The sequence below is a fragment of the Pelmatolapia mariae genome, linkage group LG7, assembly GCF_036321145.2.
Source record: "Pelmatolapia mariae isolate MD_Pm_ZW linkage group LG7, Pm_UMD_F_2, whole genome shotgun sequence".
Taxonomy (NCBI): Eukaryota; Metazoa; Chordata; class Actinopteri; order Cichliformes; family Cichlidae; genus Pelmatolapia; species Pelmatolapia mariae.
In genome coordinates, this window is record NC_086233.1 from 22,766,140 (window position 1) to 22,786,036 (window position 19,897).

The 19,897-nt window shown below is 39.5% G+C and overlaps 1 protein-coding gene across 1 annotated transcript in view; it reads left to right on the top strand.

Moving 5' to 3' along the window:
* Nucleotides 1-4,145: 4,145 nt before the first annotated feature.
* Nucleotides 4,146-19,897, top strand: part of ass1 (argininosuccinate synthase 1) — a 30,474-nt gene continuing 14,722 nt past the window's right edge. Inside the window, exons 1-9 of the mRNA XM_063480635.1 lie at nucleotides 4,146-4,268; nucleotides 6,246-6,380; nucleotides 7,276-7,344; nucleotides 8,027-8,215; nucleotides 11,653-11,709; nucleotides 11,805-11,879; nucleotides 12,545-12,615; nucleotides 12,724-12,754; nucleotides 17,858-17,948. Coding sequence (XP_063336705.1) covers nucleotides 6,279-6,380; nucleotides 7,276-7,344; nucleotides 8,027-8,215; nucleotides 11,653-11,709; nucleotides 11,805-11,879; nucleotides 12,545-12,615; nucleotides 12,724-12,754; nucleotides 17,858-17,948 — 685 coding nt within the window. The 5' untranslated portion in view covers nucleotides 4,146-4,268; nucleotides 6,246-6,278. The remainder of the gene's footprint in view (nucleotides 4,269-6,245; nucleotides 6,381-7,275; nucleotides 7,345-8,026; nucleotides 8,216-11,652; nucleotides 11,710-11,804; nucleotides 11,880-12,544; nucleotides 12,616-12,723; nucleotides 12,755-17,857; nucleotides 17,949-19,897) is intronic.

The window sequence follows — 19,897 nt, forward strand, 5'->3', positions numbered from 1 at the left end:
TGACACCAGAAAATAAAGGACACTTAAAAGAAACTCGAACAGTCTGCTGATGCTGTCTTCCTATCACTTTCCTTGTTGGCTATGCTATGCTACCCCACAATGACACACGAGGGTACTTAGATACTGGCTTAGCTAAACCAAATGACACACAAGGAGGGAAACAAAATGGCTGCCATATAACCAATTAACACAAAACAATTAAAAAAAACTCCAAACACCCCTCAGGCAATGAAGCATGTGGTTTAGTCCAATGAGGCTGTCAGCAGTACTTCAGATCCCCCAGCCGCTTGTCACACCTTTTGCCAACCAGGAAGGAGAAGCCAAACTCCCAGGTAACTCAAACAAAGAAAGATGTATTAATACAACAAAACAAACATTTTACCTTCCAGTGTTAATATGTGTGCCCTCCACATAAACATTGTAAGGCGTGATGGAAAAAGTAAACTAAGTTAATAAAGAAACAATATATTTGACAAGTAGTAAAATATATTTAAAGTAGCGAAACTACAATGATGCAACTAGTGGTGAGGTGTGGAGCTTACCATGTGTGGCTTGCCATCACACATGAGGAGAAACTGATTTCAAGAAAAATGAAAAAATAAAAAGTTATGCTGTCATTAAATTTTAGTATAGATTTTGAGTTAAGGACAATAACATTAAATGTACCAATATTGTTGTGTACTACTTGGGCACAGATAATTTTAAGAAGTTTTAATTTACAAGCAAATAGTGTATAAGGTTGTAATTGTATAGAAATGTATAGTTAAGGATATAAAAAAGTACATTTAATGGGTTAATGCTAAAAGTAGTTACTGTAAATAGCAATAGAAACAAAATTTGTAATTTTTCTATTAATGGGAATTATCTGTTAATGATACAGAAAATATACCATGAATAAATTGAATTTTCCATTTTATAGTTGAAAGAAATGTCCATAAATCTATTTGGAATGGTATAGAACTTTGGATTTTCCTAGAGACTGTGACACTTTGTGAAGGGTATGAATAATTTTGGACATGACACTTTTGCTCAAATGTAAATAAAAGCTGAGTAATATTTTTTTCTATAACAATGCCTCTTATACATTGTCTTATTATCTTTTGGGAGACACCTGTGTCATTTCTGGTCCAAAAAACCTTGCTGCTTGAATAAAAGTAACTTTAAGTCAAAATTTGCCAGGGGTATGAATAATTATGGGCTTGACTGTATGTGATCATTACAGTATGATGTACCAGACAGCTGACTGTGGCCACTCCTAAAGTTATTAGTTGCTCAACCATCATTCCTTCATTCAGCCTAATCACAGTCTCCTGCACTTGCATAAACATGTCTCTGGACCACATATTGACACTTTCAGTGAGCAGCTATTTTGAGCCTCTGCAAATTGTATTACTGTTACTCCTTAACAGTTGATGCATAATTTTGTTGTACATGTAAAATGACAATAAAGGGCTGTTCTATTATCTTTTCTTCTATTCTATACTTTTGTTTAAAAAAATGAAAGTCTTGTTTGTTTGATTTAAAATCCATTGTGGTGGTGTACAGAGGTAAAATTGTGTCATGGTCCAACAATTTGCTGACCTGACTGTAAATGATGTTTTTTGCATGGACTAGAGACAGGATTCACTGAAGTAGGGACATATCAGTAATAGTGTTTTGTAAAAGCACTTTGAGCAGAAAAGCCTTAACCCTTAATTTTAAGGACGGGAGGCTTTTTTTTTCTTTCTTTTGTCACTTTCACTTTAACTGAACCTGTGCACCTCTGTGAAAGAGAATTAGTACCATTGGTGAACATGCTAGTTCTATAGTTCTCTTACGAATACCAGTTGCATTTGCACGGAGCTGATCTGTGTGCACAGGTCCCACTAAAGGTTGTTGGGGCTTTTTGCCATGTTTCTGACATGGCAAACAGCCATGGCTGGTCCTTGATGTCCTTCTGCTATGGTTAATCTCCTCTTCTGTGGCTTCTCGTCTACACTCTTGGCACTGCAGAATGTGGTAGAGTTACAGTAGCTGTGGAGGTGCTGGACTGCTACCAGCGGTGACAAGGACGCCTGCAAAAATCAAAACTTGTGAGGAATTAGAAGAGAACAATGGTTTCTCTCAGTGGTATCAGGTAAAATGGAGATAAAATCTTTTATTTGCCATTTGTACACATAGGTCTGGGTACATATGACGCAGAGCTTAAAGTCAAATAAACACAAATATATATAAACAAAGGGTGCACTTGATTATTAATTGACAATATATCTAGTAATAAACAGGTATATAACAGCAAATCCTGTATTACACTTAAATGAAGATATATATTGCACAGAATAAATTTGTGTGTGTGTTAGTTTTAGGGTTTTTTTTGCCATCAGTCTGACTGTGGTAGAAAAGAAGTTGTTGTGGAAGCATGTCGTGTGTATAATCAGACTGTCCGCTCTGCTGCTATATTCATTGTTTTGGTCAGAGGAGGGTATGAAGTTAGGGTGCAGCTCACTCCTGCCTTTCTGAGCAGAGTGATGAAATAAAGTCAATGCTGGGCATTCTTCACCGTAGCTGGGTCGATTTCATATGAATGGAACACTCTTCACCTGAGTCCCATTGATGTAGAAAGGCAGAGGCTGGGTGTGAAACATAAGGCCCATGAATGGGCCTGGCAAAAGACTCCAATCTGGCCCACTGGACTGTTATGGAAAATATGAAGGAGGGCATAAATTTAGGACTTTTAACTATATTTTCATAGGTTTTACTACAGCTTTTCCTACTGATAAAGGCCTCCCCCATGACCATTCATACTACACCAAAGTAATGAGTAATAGTTAAATAATTAAATGACCAAAAAAGTTCCTTTTTTTTTACACAATTGAAATGTCAGGGTTGTCAAGAGTCGTTTCACAGTGAAAACTAAACAAGTAAATAAAAAAATAAAAATTTTAATAAAATAGAATGTTTTCTGTGAATTAACAAAAACTCTCTGGCTTGTAATTACAGAAAAGTCTGTACAACGAGCTACCAGAACTTTTTCTGTAATTTTATACATCTGTTTTTTTGTTTTTGTTTTTGTTTGTTTTTTTACAATTTAAGGCCAAAGAGTGAGTTATCTTTCATAGACTACAGCAACATTTCTTCATTATAATATATTCTTCATTATGTATAAAACTGAGACATACTGTTGCAATTTACAATGCGTTTCTTTTTCTTGTATTAAGATATCCCAGGATTGTGTATGAAATGTATTTTCACTGACAGAAAGGTGAGTTTCACTGCTCCAGGCCCATAAACTCAAATTAAAACCTGATATGCTGTTGAAATCCAATTCAATTCAGTTCAATTCAATGAACAAGCACTTGGAGACAGTGGAAAGGGACAAAAACTCTTTTAACAGGAAGAAACCTCAGGCGAAACCACATTCGGGAAGGGGCAGCCATTTGCACTGCCTGGTTGGGGGTAAGGGGAAGAAGACAGGACAAGACAGTCTGTGGAAGAGAGCCGGAGATTAATAATCACTAATGATTAAATGCAGAGTGGTGTGGAGTATAAACACATGTCTGTGAAGGTTCTCAATCATCCAGGTCATCGTAGTCTAAGGAGCTTGGATATACAGTATAATTTATAGTATAAACACATAATGAGTGGGAAAAAAAGATGAGTGAAGACGAACACATAACATAGGTGGGAAGCCCCCAGCAGCCTAATCCTATTGCAGAACTATCAGCTTTATCAAAAAGGAAAGTTTTAAGCCTAATCTTAAAAATAGAGATTAATAGTAGAGAAATTGCACTGCCTGTTCTTATTGTGATACCCTGGGGATTAAATGTGTATTTAAATTTATTTTCACTGAGAAAACGAGGGTTTCACTGGTCCAACCCACATAAGATCAAAGTGGTCCACGATGTAATAGGAGCTTGACATCCCTGGTCTATGGCAAACACCTGCAAACTCTCTACGTGTGTGTATTTTCGTTTCCTGCTTTGCACAAAACCTGGAGAAATTGAATCTTAATGAATTTCAGAGAGATGTACCTGAAATTTAAATGCCAATGTATCTACTGAACAAGCTCTGGTGCTCCCATAATTTCTTAAATAAAACAAATGCTGCTGGCACAGGGCGATTAAAGCGACACGAGCACGCTGTGGGCGCTGTGGATGACGCAACGTGTCGCGAAGGGCAGCAAACGGTACAGCGGAGTCAGCGAACCGAGCACGCTGCTGCTTTCCTGCGCTCCTCACCGACACACACACGCCTCTTCGGTTAGAAAGAAACCCTCTGCTAGTGTCTGTGTGAGTACAAACTATCTAAACGTGTACATGTTTGTGTGTGCATGTGTTTATTTTTTTCTCTGTTACGCAATCATAAAGAGTGTTTTGAATTTAGCTGGAGGTTGCCGTCAGTCGCCGGTGACTTCTATGTGCCCCTTAAACCTTGTTGGCAATTTCTCCCAGAAATATTCATACCTGTGTCGGTAATAAGTATGTATTCACGCCAGTAGGGTGAAAACATTTTGTTTAGAGCTCTCTTGCGACTGTTAAACCATTTTAAATGTGTTTTTTAGCACCGGCATATTAGAAAGAACAGTAATTATGCAGTGCAAGTTGTATCCCAAAACCACACCCTGTTACCGAAATCTATTTACGCGGGGAAAAAAATAGGACTCGCCTGACAAAAGGGAAGGACTTGCCTCTGCTTATGTAACGTCATTTCTTCTTTACTTTCACATTCATGAGAATAGACCAATGCTAGCACACTGTTAGTATATGTACAAAACAAACATCACATTCACACAAGCACAATTCTGTGGTCCTCCTTAACTTTCCACATGTATGTCACGATCTACAATAAAATGCTATATATATATATATATATAGCATATATAGCATATATATATATATATATATATATATATATATATATATATATATATATATATATATAGTATATATATATATATACTGCTAGCTAGACTTCAAAAGTTGCTTAAATTAATATTAACACTTCTGGTATTACGAGTATACTAATTCTAGTACTTGTTAAGTCTACAACAATTTCATTTTAAGAAGCACTGAGCCAGCAAATAAATGTGTGCATAAGATATTGTAACTCAGCTTTAAAAGTTTTGACTCCAGCAACTGCAAGTACACTATATTGCCAAAAGCATTTGCTCATCTGCCTTCACACGCATATGAATTTGAGTGATATTTCATGAACCCTGGCTGCTATAAAAGCTTCAATTCTTCTGTGAAGGCTTTCCGTGAGGATTATGAGTGTTTCTTTGGAATTTTTGACCATTCTTCAAGAAGGGCATTTGTGAGGTCAGACACTGATGTTAGACGAGAAGGCCTGCTCGTAGTCTCGGCTCTAATTCATCCCAAAGGTGTTCTGTTGGGTTGAGGTCAGGACTCTGTGCAGGCCAGTCAAGTTCTTCCACACAAACTCACTCATCCATGTCTTTATGGACCTTGCTTTGTGAACTGATGCGCAGTCATGTTGAAACAGAAAATGACAATCCCCAGACTGCTCCCACAAATTTGGCTGCAAGAAAATGTCCAATATCTCTTGTTGTGCTGAAGCATTAAGAGATCCTTTCACTGGAACTAAGAGACCCAGCCCAACTCCTGAAAGACAAGCCCAAACCATAATCCCCCTCCACCAAACTTTACAGTTGGCACTACGTAGTCAGACAAGTACCATTCTCATCTCATCTCTCATCTCAAACAGAGAAGTCTGATTTGTGACTCCAGACAAACACATCTTCACTGCTTTAGATTCCAGTAGCAGCGTGGTTTACATCCATTATTGGTGATGGATGTACCCATTCCATGAAGCTCTCTACGAACTGTTCTTGAGCTGATCTGAAGGCCACATGAGGTTTGGAGATCTGTAGGAGACTGACTCTGCAGAAAGAGAGAAATTACATGCTCACTGAGCTCTTGAGGTCAAAACCTTTATTCCTTACAGCCTTATTAACTCAAGATCTGTTTCAATTGCCTGCGCAATAGCTGGTATTAAAGTCTGTGAGCAGAAAATGCTCATATTTGAGCATCTGACCTTATGTTGGAAGTTTTCCAAGCTAACCTTGGAAACTTTACCTAATCAAGAATTGTCCAAAACGCATCTGAACTAATGGTCTGTTGGGACCTGCTGTTAAGTCAAACAAGGACAGCGATCAGAATTTGGGTTATTCATTGACATTTCCTCATTACGAGTTAATAGTTATGTAATCATCCAATTAATGCAATTATTTCCCTGCCACTCAACAGTGTCTTTGGCTGCTTCAGCAAAAAGCACTCATCATGTCCAAAGGTACGGTGGTTCTGGCTTACAGCGGTGGACTGGACACCTCCTGCATTCTGGTCTGGCTCAAGGAGCAGGGCTATGATGTCATCACCTACTTGGTAAGGTTTGAAGCCATGCACGCAACAGTTGGTTTAGTTTTATGTTGCCAGACTTTTGCATGTTGTGTCCTTTTTGTTGTACAGTTAGCTTTATAAAGGGTTACAGGTGTTCACTGTGGTCTGTTATTAAAAAAAACAACAAAAAACCCCCTAAGACCTACCGTTTTGGGTATCTCTGCATGGGTCAAAAGGTTTGGATTCATAATGACAGCTCAAATCTGCCTGGATTTAAGTTTTGCCCCACAGCCAGTCAGAACTGCACAGTAGGCAGATTTTCCGACTGTCTAACTTCATTTAGTGATTATTTTAGGTCAGTGGGGGTGGGTGTCAGCCAAAGGTTCATAGCTGTTGAACAGGATGTACACCTCGGCTCTAGCTCTGCAGTGGAGTAAAAGAAGGCACTCATCCAGTGCATGATCCAGTGTAATGTTTCATGAAATTACAAAACCACACACTTGCGTGAATTTGCCAAACAACAAAGTACTAAGACGTAAACAAAAACCGAGAGGGTTTACTGTGCCGCTGTGCAAGTATAATTCATGTATGATTACTGCAATATGCAGGTTCTTTTAGAGCATCTACAATTCACTTTACTATGTGAGAAAAATAGTCCCTTGCTCAGTTCAGGAGATCAGATCAGCCTCTTCATGGCCTCGAGTGGTGTTCACGCACAGTTGTTGCATCTCCTCAGCAGACGTGATCTGAATTGCAAGACGGTGGATTGTCAAAAATAATACTTTGGCAGGCATGTGCCTCTGTGTGTCGATGCATTTAATTTATAGAAGAATCTAAACTAGAGAACCTGCATATTTTATCTTCTCATTGTGTTCGTGCTGTTTCCCCTGGAGAGTTCAACATCAACGTTCACATTCACAGGGCTTTTCTGTCTTTCTAGGCCAACATTGGGCAAGACGAAGACTTTGAAGCTGCCCGGAAAAAGGCAGAAAGCCTCGGTGCAAAGAAGGTAAGCGTCAGTGAAACAGCATGTTGTATTTGATTAGGATTTGTTTGCAGTGTGAGCAACATCAGAGAATGTCAGCTACAATGCTTTTAATGCTTATGCACAGCCTGACCAATCCTGGATTTCTGGCACTGATGCCAATACTAATATTTTTTTCTAGATGTAGAAGTGTTGCAGTTATAGTAAAAGCGGAAAATTATTATTAATTTCATTAGGATTTTATTTCACGGACGAGTTAGCAAGGCAGTGCTTGATTCTGCAACACAGTCAGAGTCACAGTCAGTCTTCTGGACAAATGACATGATGGAACCATTTTGAAATGACAAAAGTTCATTTTCTGCTAAATGTTCTATAAAAAATGTTTCAATACCCCTCAGTAATATCAGTCAAACAACTGATTCTTAGCAATAATGTGTTCTCGCTTCCTTTCAGACAAGTAATACTGAAGCTCTGCTCACCGTCATAATAAACTATAATTCATAGAAAGTATTACATTCTCTATTCTCATTCTTTCTGATTGAATTCTCTTCACAAAGCCATTTTATGGTAAACATTTTCTTTTTCCTGCTAGGGAATTGTATCATCAACCATTCATTATCTATTCATTAAAAAAAGACCAGAGTGTGAATTCATTCAGATGTAACACAAAGCCCTGTTCTGTGTCCTCGCCTCTGTGGCTGTGCAGGTTTTCATTGAAGACCTTCGTACAGAGTTTGTGCAGGACTTCATCTGGCCTGCAGTTCAGGCCAATGCTGTCTATGAAGACCGATACCTGCTGGGCACTGCGGTAGCACGGCCCTGCATTGCCCGGCGTCAGGTGGAGATTGCACGCAGGGAGGGTGCCCAGTTTGTCTCTCACGGTGCCACTGGAAAGGTAAGTCAGACAATGGGCATGGAATTATGCAGTGTGGGGTAAGAATGTCCAAAATGTGCAAATGTGATTCCGGGAATAAGTTTACATCTTTATTTTTTGAAGAGCAGGGACATAAAATCAAATGTAGGGCTTGTGAAACAAGACTAAAGCATCAGTTTTCTTATTATAAATTAAGCCTCAGACATGGCGGATAAAATCAAGGTGCTTTGATCCCAGCCAATTTCAAAGTACAGACTTATTAGCTAGGTCTAAACTTTTGGAACTTTGCACAGTTGCTTATTAACCTAAATAAAACTACAAAGTTAAAATCTACCCTTCCTCTTTCAGAAACCCTTTCTATTTAGTCCTTTGAAAAGAAAGAGGCATAACAGCTGAATAACAGCTGTCTTATTTCTAAAGTGAGCCTTTTTAATGGGAAAGAGCATACAGCTCAAATGGTAAAATAAGAGCACAGAGTTTATTTGGTCAGAGTTGGTAATTTAACAGATCAGGACAACTTTGAGTCATCTAAAGTTCAAGTGTCCTAACTGCAGCTGTACCACACTGTTACAAAAAATAGTAATGTCAAAGTATCTTACTGTATATTTTACAGTTTTGTACTGTCTTTCTAGAATATCATTAAATTTACATAAGTAGACTGTGATTTTACATGTCAAAGGTAAAATAACATCACTGTAAATATAGTAAAACACAATTTACTTGTTCTTTAAATATATTTTTTGTACATATGCATATTTAGATTGTAAAAATACATTCAGAAATGTAACATAATTTCACAAGTATTTGTCTGTCATGTGAGAGAATGATCTGTTAAATTCAAATGTAATACTATGGAAAAATATATAAAATGATCGAAAATTAATGAGAATAATCAATAATTAAAGGAGTATTTGAATTATAATTTTGCTGAAAATTTCATGTCATCTAGGTCTGATTCAATAATTCAGAGGTAACAAGTGAAAATATAATTAATAGGAATAAAAACTACAAAAACATATAAAACATTGCACGGCCACGCTGTGCTAATTATATATTTTAAAAAAATAAATGTAGAGGTAGGAATTGCAATTAATATAAATCTCAAAGTATTCACAACATTCCTGAACAGAAATAGGCCTCTGCACCTGGGGTGAGGGTGTGGCCATGAAAACAATGTGACATGCCATTGGATGTTGGGACACATAATAACATGACGCTAAGCATCGGCCAATGAATGTGAACTAACAACCACAAGGTCGCGGGTATGGCTGCACTGTAGGAAAAAATCCTAATATAAAAGTATTTTACTGTGCATTTTACAGTTTTGTTCTGTTCTTCTAGAATATCATTAAAGTTACGTAAATAGACTGTGACTTCACATTTCAAATGTCAATTAACGTTAAATCACTGTAATGTAATAAAACATAATTTTCATGGTTATTAAATGTATCTGTCTGTACATATGCATATTTAGATTGTTAAAATACATTCACAAATGTATCATGGTTTCACAAATATCTGTCCGTTATTTGAAAGATTGAACTGTTGAATTCAAATGTAATGCTATGGAAAAGTATATAACATGATTCCTATAAGCTTGTGTTACGTCACATAAGTATTATTATCATTGCTAGTTAGGGCGATCGTGGCTCAAGAGTTGGCAGTTCGCCTTGTGATCAGAAGGTTGCCGGTTTGAGCCCCGGCTCGGACACTCTCGGTTGTTGTGTCCATGGTCAAGACTCTTCACCTACCGCCTACTGGCGATGGCCAGAGGGGCCGATGGTGCGATATGGCAGCCTCGCCTCTGTCAGTCTGTCCCAGGGCATGCAAGCCATTATTATTTAAACCAACTGTTAACTGTATATTTCTGTACATTTACGTATTATGATTCATATTGCCACATTCATTGACCTTGTTTATAGGTAATTTCATTGTTTGAGCACGTTAAAATGTTCCTAATTTAATGTCTAAAAGCACTTGGAAAAGGCAGAATCCCATGTAAAATTAGTGCAACAAACTCTATTTTCATTACTGGAAATAACTGTATTTTTATGAGAAAGTTATTTTCTGTTATTTTACAGTAGTATTTTGGCGCCCCAGCTGCCGGAATATTACTGTTTTTTTAGGATTTGTTTTTTTTCCTATTTATAGATAATTCCATTGTTTAATCACATTAACATGTTCCTAATTTAATGTTTAAAATCACTTGAAAAGGCAAGATCCCATGTAAAATTAGCGCAACAAACTGTATTGTCATTACTGGAAATAACCATATTTTTATGAGGAAGTTATTTTCTGTTATTTTACGGTAGTATTGTGGCGCCCCAGCTGCCGGAATATTACCGTTTGTTTTAGATGTTTTTTTTAACAGTGCAGATGAAGATGCTTTCAGGCTGCATGTAAAGAACTTTCTCAGCCTAGGTTGTGAAAGTGACAGTTTGTGATGTTCTCGTTATTTAGACTTGCTGCAGTAAGCCACACATTCATGCCATTGTTTTCATATCCTGATTTGACCCAATGTATGTTCAGAGCACAAATTTAGCTGCTTTAGTAATAGTTCCTGTATGTTTACACTGCACATTTATGGAGATTTTTCTGAGATTCATAATATATTTTCAAATATACTTCTGGAAAATAAAATAAAAACCCTTTAAAAAGCATTTTGTACTTTTTAAATACATTTTCCTTCTATTATTTTAAGTCTTTTCTGAAATGCAGTGTCCACATGTTGCCTATAGATGGAGTCAAAAACCACATCATGGAGTTAAAGTACAGGTTTAAAACATTGTAACTTCTTATAGCTGTGTGAGAGGCCAGCGACCTGTCCAGGGTGTACCCTACCTCGTGTTTCAAAGTGCAGCTCGTGTCCATTTATTCTTTTACTATTTGTGTTGATAATGAGGAAACTATGGAAGCTTGTTTAAACCACAAAAAAAATTTGAGTTAGTAAGCCAAAAGTAACTATCTTTAAATTTTAGGATAATAACCCAAAACTCTAAATTGTAGATAACAAAAAATGACAGTAGAGAAACAACTACTAACAACTAAGAAACAACTAAAAATTAATCAGTTCATCCATTAACACAAAGTAATCAACAATTCTAATAATTTGAGTCAGTGTGAAGTAAAATAGTTCATTTTAAGGTTTTTTTTTGCATAGTAACTGTGATTCATTTGGTTTTCTTTACTGTCTTTGATAGTACGTGGAGGGCATTTTTGAGTTTAGGATGTAGTTTGCGGAAAACTAATTGTTTGAATATGTAAACTTGGGGTTTGGGGTCTTTTCTGGCCCTTAATAGATAAAAAATAAGCAGATTATTAGTGAAAATATGAATAAATGATTAAAAATGTTAGCAACAGCCCTGCTGTGCACACTTTTAATCATCTGTATTTATTGTAAACTGATAAAACAAGTAACACAAGAAACATCGAGTTGAACTGTTGTTTGCACTTTTCAGGGGAATGACCAGATACGCTTTGAGCTAACATGCTATGCCCTCTACCCTGAGGTCAAGGTGAGTTTGTTTATTTATTGTGTGGATGTAATTTACTGACACTGTGGAGTAATGTCACTGTAGCTGGAAAGAGTTTCTCTGTTTGTGTTCTTTAGATCATCGCACCCTGGAGGATACCCGAGTTTTACAACCGCTTCCGGGGGAGGACGGACTTGATGGAGTATGCAAAGGTAACTCTGTCAGTGGCATGATGTCCGAAATACAATTATTTTACCACCTTTATTTTCATAGCAATGGGTCTGTTAACATTTTCAAGGTACAGATTCACCCTTTGACTAAAAAAAATCCTAACAGTTACCTAAACAATTACCTGATCAAAACTACAAGTCCTAAAAGTACCATCCACTTAATAGTGATGTTAACATTGTCCTGAATTATTTTGAAAAAAACTATTATTAAGCATGCAGTGGACTACCAAAAAATAAAAATAAATAAAATAAATAAATAAAAAAATAAAAATATTATAACAAACATTTTGTATTGAAAGCTTTAATTATTTATTACCTCAGATTCTCAGATTAAATTACATGGACTACTTGTATTCTGGTGGACGTTTGTCGATGTAGTCGCATCAAAAAAGAAATCATGGGCCGACCAGTTTTTCCCACTAGAGGGTGGTCATGATGTTTAGCCAACACCTTTCAGGCAAGCCTGTGAGTTAATTGTGAAATTTACTTTGTCTTAAAGCGCTTTTAAAAAAATAATAAAAATATATGTATACAAAATGTCTTTGTCTGTAATCCTTCAGTCAGAACCTTCTCAGTGGAGATGTACCCTTTTGCAAGTTGCGCTCACAGGATGTAACTTAAAAGCTTCTTTTGCTGTTAAACTGTAGGAGCATGGCATCCCTGTGCCTGTGACCCCTCGGGCACCTTGGAGCATGGACGCCAACCTCATGCATATAAGGTGAGCAGGACTGGTGTGATGCATCTTCTTTAGCTCTTATTTCAGAATCTTTGATTTTATTTTATTTTTTTCCAGTGAGAAACTTTAATTGTTCAAATTTCTTTACAGCTACGAGTCGGGCATCCTGGAGAATCCCAAGGTAAGCTCGCAATGTTTAATAAAAGGAAACATAATTCATCATTTTTATATTTAATCCTGCTGTGATTTACTTGTGTTAAATATGAATTTATTTTAAAGCTGTTACAGTATACTTGTTAACTAAAGAAATGCCTTCTAATATGCTGTTCTGTAACTGTTCTAAGAAAATAGACCGAAAATTGTTTTGTGCAGACTGTCTGAGGCATTTTTTTAACCTTCCTCACTGACACCCCTGTTCAAGCCTGTAAAAACAAGAGCTGATCAGAAGAGTTTTGCACAGGTGCAAAAACAATTTAAGTGAACCTGAAAAGGTAAAAGGTTTTGCCTAAACTTTAGAAGGATGACATCATCTTTAGATCGGTACCTGTTCTTGAAATCGATCATGAGAAATAGAAGGAAACCTGCATAAGCCGCTTGACGGTACATCTCATTTTTGACCATTGTGAGTCATCTCTTCAGCATCCATCTCATGCGCACACGCCGAGCTAACAGACCTAATGCTGCGTTTTTGTGTGTACGTGTGGTTAAATGTGTCAGACACTTGGAGGGACACATCAGTAAACCTTCCCTTCAGTCCACTGACCAATGCCAGCCCTGCCAGAGACAAACATGACTCACTCTCCCACAGTGCCATGGGTGAGTCAAGGGTTTGATCTCTGCAGGGTTAAAGGTCAGTGCAGTACATACAGGTTGCCCCCAGTGACCCCCCCACGCCCCCCAGAGCTCCCATCCCTCGGTCGTTGTGTCTGTGCCTCTGTCTCTCCTCACCCCGGGTCCTCGCCAGGCCCTGGGAAGAGCCTGGGACACACAGACACTGACTTGTCGTCAGCAACGCTTCTACTAATTCCCGATTTCATGGGAGCCTGGGAGGGGGAAGGGTTAGGGCGTTGCGCCCAGCTGGGGCCTCCTGAGTTCCAACCCCAACTCCTCGGGACCTCATTGTTCCACTGGTTGCGCCGCCGCAGGCTGCGACGTGGGAGGGGAGCCATTTCATCATGACACCGTGACACCAAAATGTCACCAGTAACAGTAAAGTACAAAGACAGTGCGCCAGACAGATGAGTCCCCAATGGACGGGGTGTCACAGGGAGGCGAGGGGTCCTGCGCTGCTGGAGCGGAGATGCAGGGGCAGGGCCACTGTAACTCACAGACCTCCATCTCTTGCTGTCTTTCTCTGTCCCTTTCCCACCCCTCCGCTGCCTCTTTAGTGGCCGTCCTGTGGAGAAATGTTTTGAAAAGAATGAGACGAACCAGCTCAATAGCATAGCGATGTATGATGATGGTATTGTGTGTGTGTGTGTGTGTGTGTGTGTGTGTGTGTGTGTGTGTGTGTGTGTGTGTGTGTGTGTGTGTGTGTGTGTGTGTGAGTTCATTCGGGAGGGGTTTGTGCTGGACCTTTTCTCCAATATTGAATCGATTCATGGCATTAAATACAATGAAATATTTATGGCACAGAGGTCTGAAGTGGTAAAAGGATTTGAATATATTACCCCAGAGCCTGAAATGTGGGACTAGGTAGAATTTTCTTTACAAAAAAGCAAAAAGTTTTCAAATCTTTTTGTTAAAATTTTAATAAAAAAAAATGAAAAAATGATCTCTCCATTTAACACCAGTGCAATTTAAACTTGGGGGGTAAAAACAAAAAAGTCACTTCCCCCTCCAAATTCTTAAACCAGCAGGTCACATTCTGATCTACCTGAAGGTCATCTGATAGAGGTCACCTTGCTCTCTGTACCAGCCTGTCTCTCTGCTCCAGTTACAGCCCTGAAGGCTGAGGTCGGACCGCGACTATTCAGACGATACAATAGTCCCCCCCTCTGTATCTGTGATACAATGGTCCCTCTCTGCTGAACACCGTCAGATTAGAAAATATCCAAATGGTCGCTCATATGCTCGTCTGTAGATAAGCGTCAGCAGTTCAGGTTACTCTGTGATTAACACTGTATCCTTCCTGATAACCCCAAACCAGGTCACCTACACCACAATGGGCTGCAGGCTTTTATTTACTCATCTCCATATGGCAACGTTAACCTATGTGAAGACATGCATTCAGGCCAGCTTCAGCTAGCTGTTGCAGACTGTTGGCATGCATCTGATAAGTGCACTGATGTAGTGGTTGTTATAAAGTTATTAGATTCTGATGTTGCTGGGAACATGAAGGTGTAGTCTATGTTTTGTCCCCTGCTTATTCTTTACTAATTAAGAAGAGATATTAGAGGCTGTAATGAATAGGCGCAGGGTTTTAATTCCTAGGATTTGCCTAAATACATTTCTGGAAACAAAATGCTAACTAAACAAATTGACTTCATAGATCACCACCAGTTGGCAAAACAGCTGAGGTTTTAATTGTTGCTTAGTACCTCTTATGTTCTGTCATCCATCATGTGTGGTAAACAATCCAGCACTTGTGTTTGGATGTCTCCACATCCTCAAGCTTCCTCACTGTCCCTGCTCTCTTCGTCCCTCTGCACATGAGCAGTCAGAGTCCGCCCTGAGGCAGCTTGACACTCGTCCTGAGTCATTAAAACATCACCTCAGTCTTAATTATAGCCTCTGTCAGCGAGTTTCCCCGGGCCTGCTTCTTTTTTCCTTTTTTCTTTGATCCGGGAGCTGATGGCCCACTGCTCCCGTTGACCAGGAGTAAAGGAGCGAAACGCCGTGCCCACCTAGAGGAAATGAAAACTTGTTTGCTGCCGTTCACATTTGATCGCTGGAAAGATGGATGGTCGGAGGACTGCCTGTAGGGGTAGGAAGTGGGCTCGTAGGTGTATGTATACATGTCAGTGTGTGCTCTGAAGCAAAGAGGTCAGTATTTGTCATGCGCCTTCGCTGCCCTCAGGTCTCATTAGCCTGACCTGTGCTACCCGACGAGTGCTCTCTGCGACCATCTAAGCATCGTCGTCATCGCAGCTTTGCCTTCATAGACAAGCGCCTGCTGTCCTCATTAAATTCAGCCCAGGATGTGGAACTATCCAAGGGCGCTATGAATATAAATATCTCTACAGCACAACACGAGCATATTGTTTTATTCTTGTCTCAATTTGCCATGTTTGCATTTTAAGGAGAAGGACAGACTTGAAACGTGGTGATTTTAGGATCATTTCCAATCTGTTGCGCCAAACACGTTTTCCTTTTTTTTCCCTCTTTTTTTTTTTTTTTTAAACCATCCTCTCCCGCTCTCTTCCCAAATCCTGCTTTCTCCTCCTGCCATTTCTGCTTCTTTTGGCCCCTTTTTGGCTTTGATTGAAAACCAATGAGGCGACTAATAAGTGGAAAGATAGAAATTTACTTGCTTTAAGTTCATGCGTCAGCCTTCTCCTTTTGCTGCCTGGGCCACGTTTAGCACAACAATATCGCAGAAGCAAAGACTGCCAAAGGAGCTGCTCTGTGCTACATGATGGTGCGCTTCACGCCCCATTTCCCACCAATACCCCGTCGCCCCCCCGCCTTCGCCATCTCTACCTTTTCCTCTCTTTCAGGGCCACGGCTTTGGGACAGGTCCACCTGCAGGGGGTTTGAATTGAAATGCATTGATCTCTCGCTCACTGGAAACAACCCTGTCCCTTTACGTTTCCTTTTTTTCCCCCCCTTCTTTTTTGTATTCAGTAGTATGTAAGTTCAAGCTCTCAGCTTTGGCATCAGTTTTCAAGCATTACTGCTATTATACTTTTTAAATTAATGATTTTTTTTATTTTTAGCTGATCGTGTGAAAATACTTTAGTGGTGATTTTAAACTCGGACGTTCTTCAACAACAAAAGCAGAGAGCCTAAATGAACAACTTCTTGTTAATTAAATGATAATTAAAAGACCATAAATGGAAAAAACTATAAACAACAGGTTTCCTGTAGTGTAGCATCCCGCCACCTGCAAGTATTCGTCCAGCTGGTGCCTCTCATGTGCTGTGTTGCATTTGCAGGTTAGAAAAAGATTAATTCCCTCTTTCCCTCTTCCCTCTCCAAGAGTAAGCATCAAAAGGCTTTTTAGGGGCAGTCATTTTGTCCCTCTCCCATTCGCTCTCATTTGGCATCTTTCAGGGCACTGAGGCAGAAAATAAAGGAGAGGGAGACGGCCGCCTTCCCAGTCAATTTCGGTGTTTAGTTAAAAGGAAGGAAAGTGATTGCGCTGCTCGTTTTCTCCTCACTGACAGGCGGCGAGCGGATGCCGATTAGTTATTGTATGATGATTTAGAGTCTGGTAAAGCTTTCCATTTAAATGCGCCCAGTGGTTATTTTGCATAGTCCCCCTGCAATTTGCCTCAGCTCAGGAGACATTGGCCATCATCTTGTCCTAATGCCGTGTAATTGTTGGAGGGGTGCATCGCTGGGCAGGGACGTCAGACCGCCACGCTCTTTTAGGTCCCAGCCGTGACTTTACTGAAATCGCTCCCAGCTCCCGCCAGCTGGAAAAAAGAAAAACGACAAATGTCTGTCAACGAGGACAACTTTAGTGGATTTTAGGGTGTAGACTTGAAGGTCTTATTGTGCGATGCCCATTTAGGGGGACATTCTTCATTTGAAAATAAAGCAGAAGGGGAAACGTCACTCAGAAAATCAAAAGTGGAAAACTGGAAGATTAGAGAAGAGCGAGAGAATGGCAGAAACACGATAGAGTCGGCAGATTCTCTCAGACGGGCAGAACTGCTGCTCAGATCGGTGCTGTCGTAGCATCAGTGGGGTTTTATTGTGTGTTTTTGACTTGTCAGGTATTCACTGTTCTTTAGGATGTGAGTAATTTCATTCTCGTGCCCTTTCCCACTCTTTCTCGCTGTGTTCTGCTTTTCCTCGCCTTCCCCTGTGGTGCAGGGCCACATGGGGAAAATGAAACCAAATAGAGGAGAAAAATGGAACATTGATTTTTTTCCCCCTTTTTTTGTCTTCACTAAAGTCCTGATGTCGTTTTCAGGTCTCTTCTTTTTCACGCATCATTCCCTCTGTTCTTCTGCCCGCCGTGTCCTGAGCTGTCCTCACACAACAGTCTCTTTATACTGTTTTTTTTTCTTCTTTTTTCTTTTTGATGAGGTCTCAAGAGGTCCTAGTTATTCCTCTCAGGGAGTGAAGTGTGTGAAATGGAGAGAGTAAGTGTGTGACTTTGTGTGTTTTTCAGAGTCGTGCACCGGCTGACCTGTACCTGATGACCAAGAACCCAGAAGACTCTCCAAATGTCCAAGATGTGCTGGAGATAGAGTTCAAAAAAGGTTTGTGGGCTCGCCACGTGTGTCACCTGTTGATCCCTCCATCAGTCTGCATCTGTCTTTTACCTGTTTTTGCAGTACTGTGCAAAAGTTTTAAGCCACCCATCGTTTCTTTATGCTTTTATTCTGTTTAATTTTTAAAAGTTTTCAGCAATAGGTCTCTAGGTTTTTTTGAAGCTCTTTCAAAGTTTTTCTTTGACTGCTTTTTCACACATTTTCAGCTCAGCCCTTGTATCTGCCCATTTTCAGAACACCGTTTTTTGTTAAGCCAATGATCAGTGAGTCATTCAAGCATAAAAAAGACACCTGTATTGTCTACAATTAACAGACAGCTTAGCAAAGAAACTGTTTTAAATGGTATATTTGGGTGCTTTGTTACTACCAGGCGGTGGCAAAACACATAATTTGCTGCAATTTCTTTTGCTGAATCTATGAAAAATGCCCAAAATAACAGTTTGACAGAGATGGCGTAGGATCAACACACAGAAGAGCTTTAAATGGCTTTAAAGAAGCCCAGAGAACTATTCCTGAAGACTATTTGAATACATTACAAGAAAGCTTGCCTAATAAGAAGTGTAGAAGAAGAATGTGCTTTATATACTGTGTTTCTGTTTGCACATCTTTTAATAAATTGCTGCACCTTTTTCCACAGTTTTGTTGCAAAATATAAAGAAATCAGGGAAGGTGCAAGACCTTTACACAGTACTGTTCATGTATATGATGGATGAGTTTGTATAGCACTTTCCAAAACACAGAGTTAAAAAGTCCTTCACAGTCTGAATAAAAGCTACACATTAAAGATACGTATACATGTTCCAAGATACAGACAAATAATTAAACATGGGGTCACATATTCATTCCAACATACACACAAACAGATGTAAACGATGGTCCAGAGTAAAGAGGAAAAAAAGTTAACCTGTAAAAATTAGTTTTCAGCAGCCGTTTAAAGCAAATCACAGATTTGGCCGGCCTGACAGGCTGAAGGAGGCTTTTCCAAAGTTTGGGCACCGCAGTCTCAAAAGCAGTCTCGCCTCTGACTCTAAAGTAAGAGGGTGGAACAGTTAGGAGACCTTGATTCAACCATTTGAGAAGTCTGCTGAAGCGATGATGTCTCAGTAGCTCTGATAAAAGAAACAGGGGCCTGTCCATGTAGAGCTTCATATGTTAATAAATTTCACTGGGAGCCAGTGAAGGGAAGAAAGAAGGTCTGTAATGTGTGAGAATATGCGTTCAGCACTAAACGGAGACTGGCTAAGAGATGCATATCAAGAGCGAGTAAGAGTAATGGACGGAGGAGAAGATTAAAGAGTGAACTAAAAGTTCAAGATGACTGAATGACAGTGAAGGCTCGATTTTTGTGATACTTTGGAGGTGAACACTTTATCATGCGAGTTGAAAACAGACAATTCAATTGACCTGTTGCCATTTATTTGATGAATAATTGAAGAATGGATGTGGTGATGGAGGACCTGCAGAGGGTTGGTATGACAGATGAGCCACTGTGGTGACCTCTAAGAAGGAGGTGAATTATATGAAGGATAATCACGCAGTGTTTTTAGTGTCATTTCTTTGGCCTCTGCCTTACTTTGTGTTGCTCCATCAAACCTGGAGACATTCTGTTGCATGTCATGCATAAACATTAAAAAAATGTGTTAAATTTAAACATTTCGGAGCTTCTGTTAATCATCGTTAAGAGGTCGCGTCCACTATCGCTCACTGTCCACTGCAGGCCGTACCTCATCTTGTTACTTAACACTGATGGTTACAGCTGTAGGGCTACAGATCTGAGGCTGACTCAGCTGCACTTTATCACCATTTCTGACCACCCAGTCTTATCCCTAACCCCTCACAGCATTACTTGGTCCCAAGCTGCCATGTTTGACCCGGGGGCACACACACAGGCCGGAAGCATTAACTCCAGCTAATACATTGAGCCCTGAGGGGCCAGG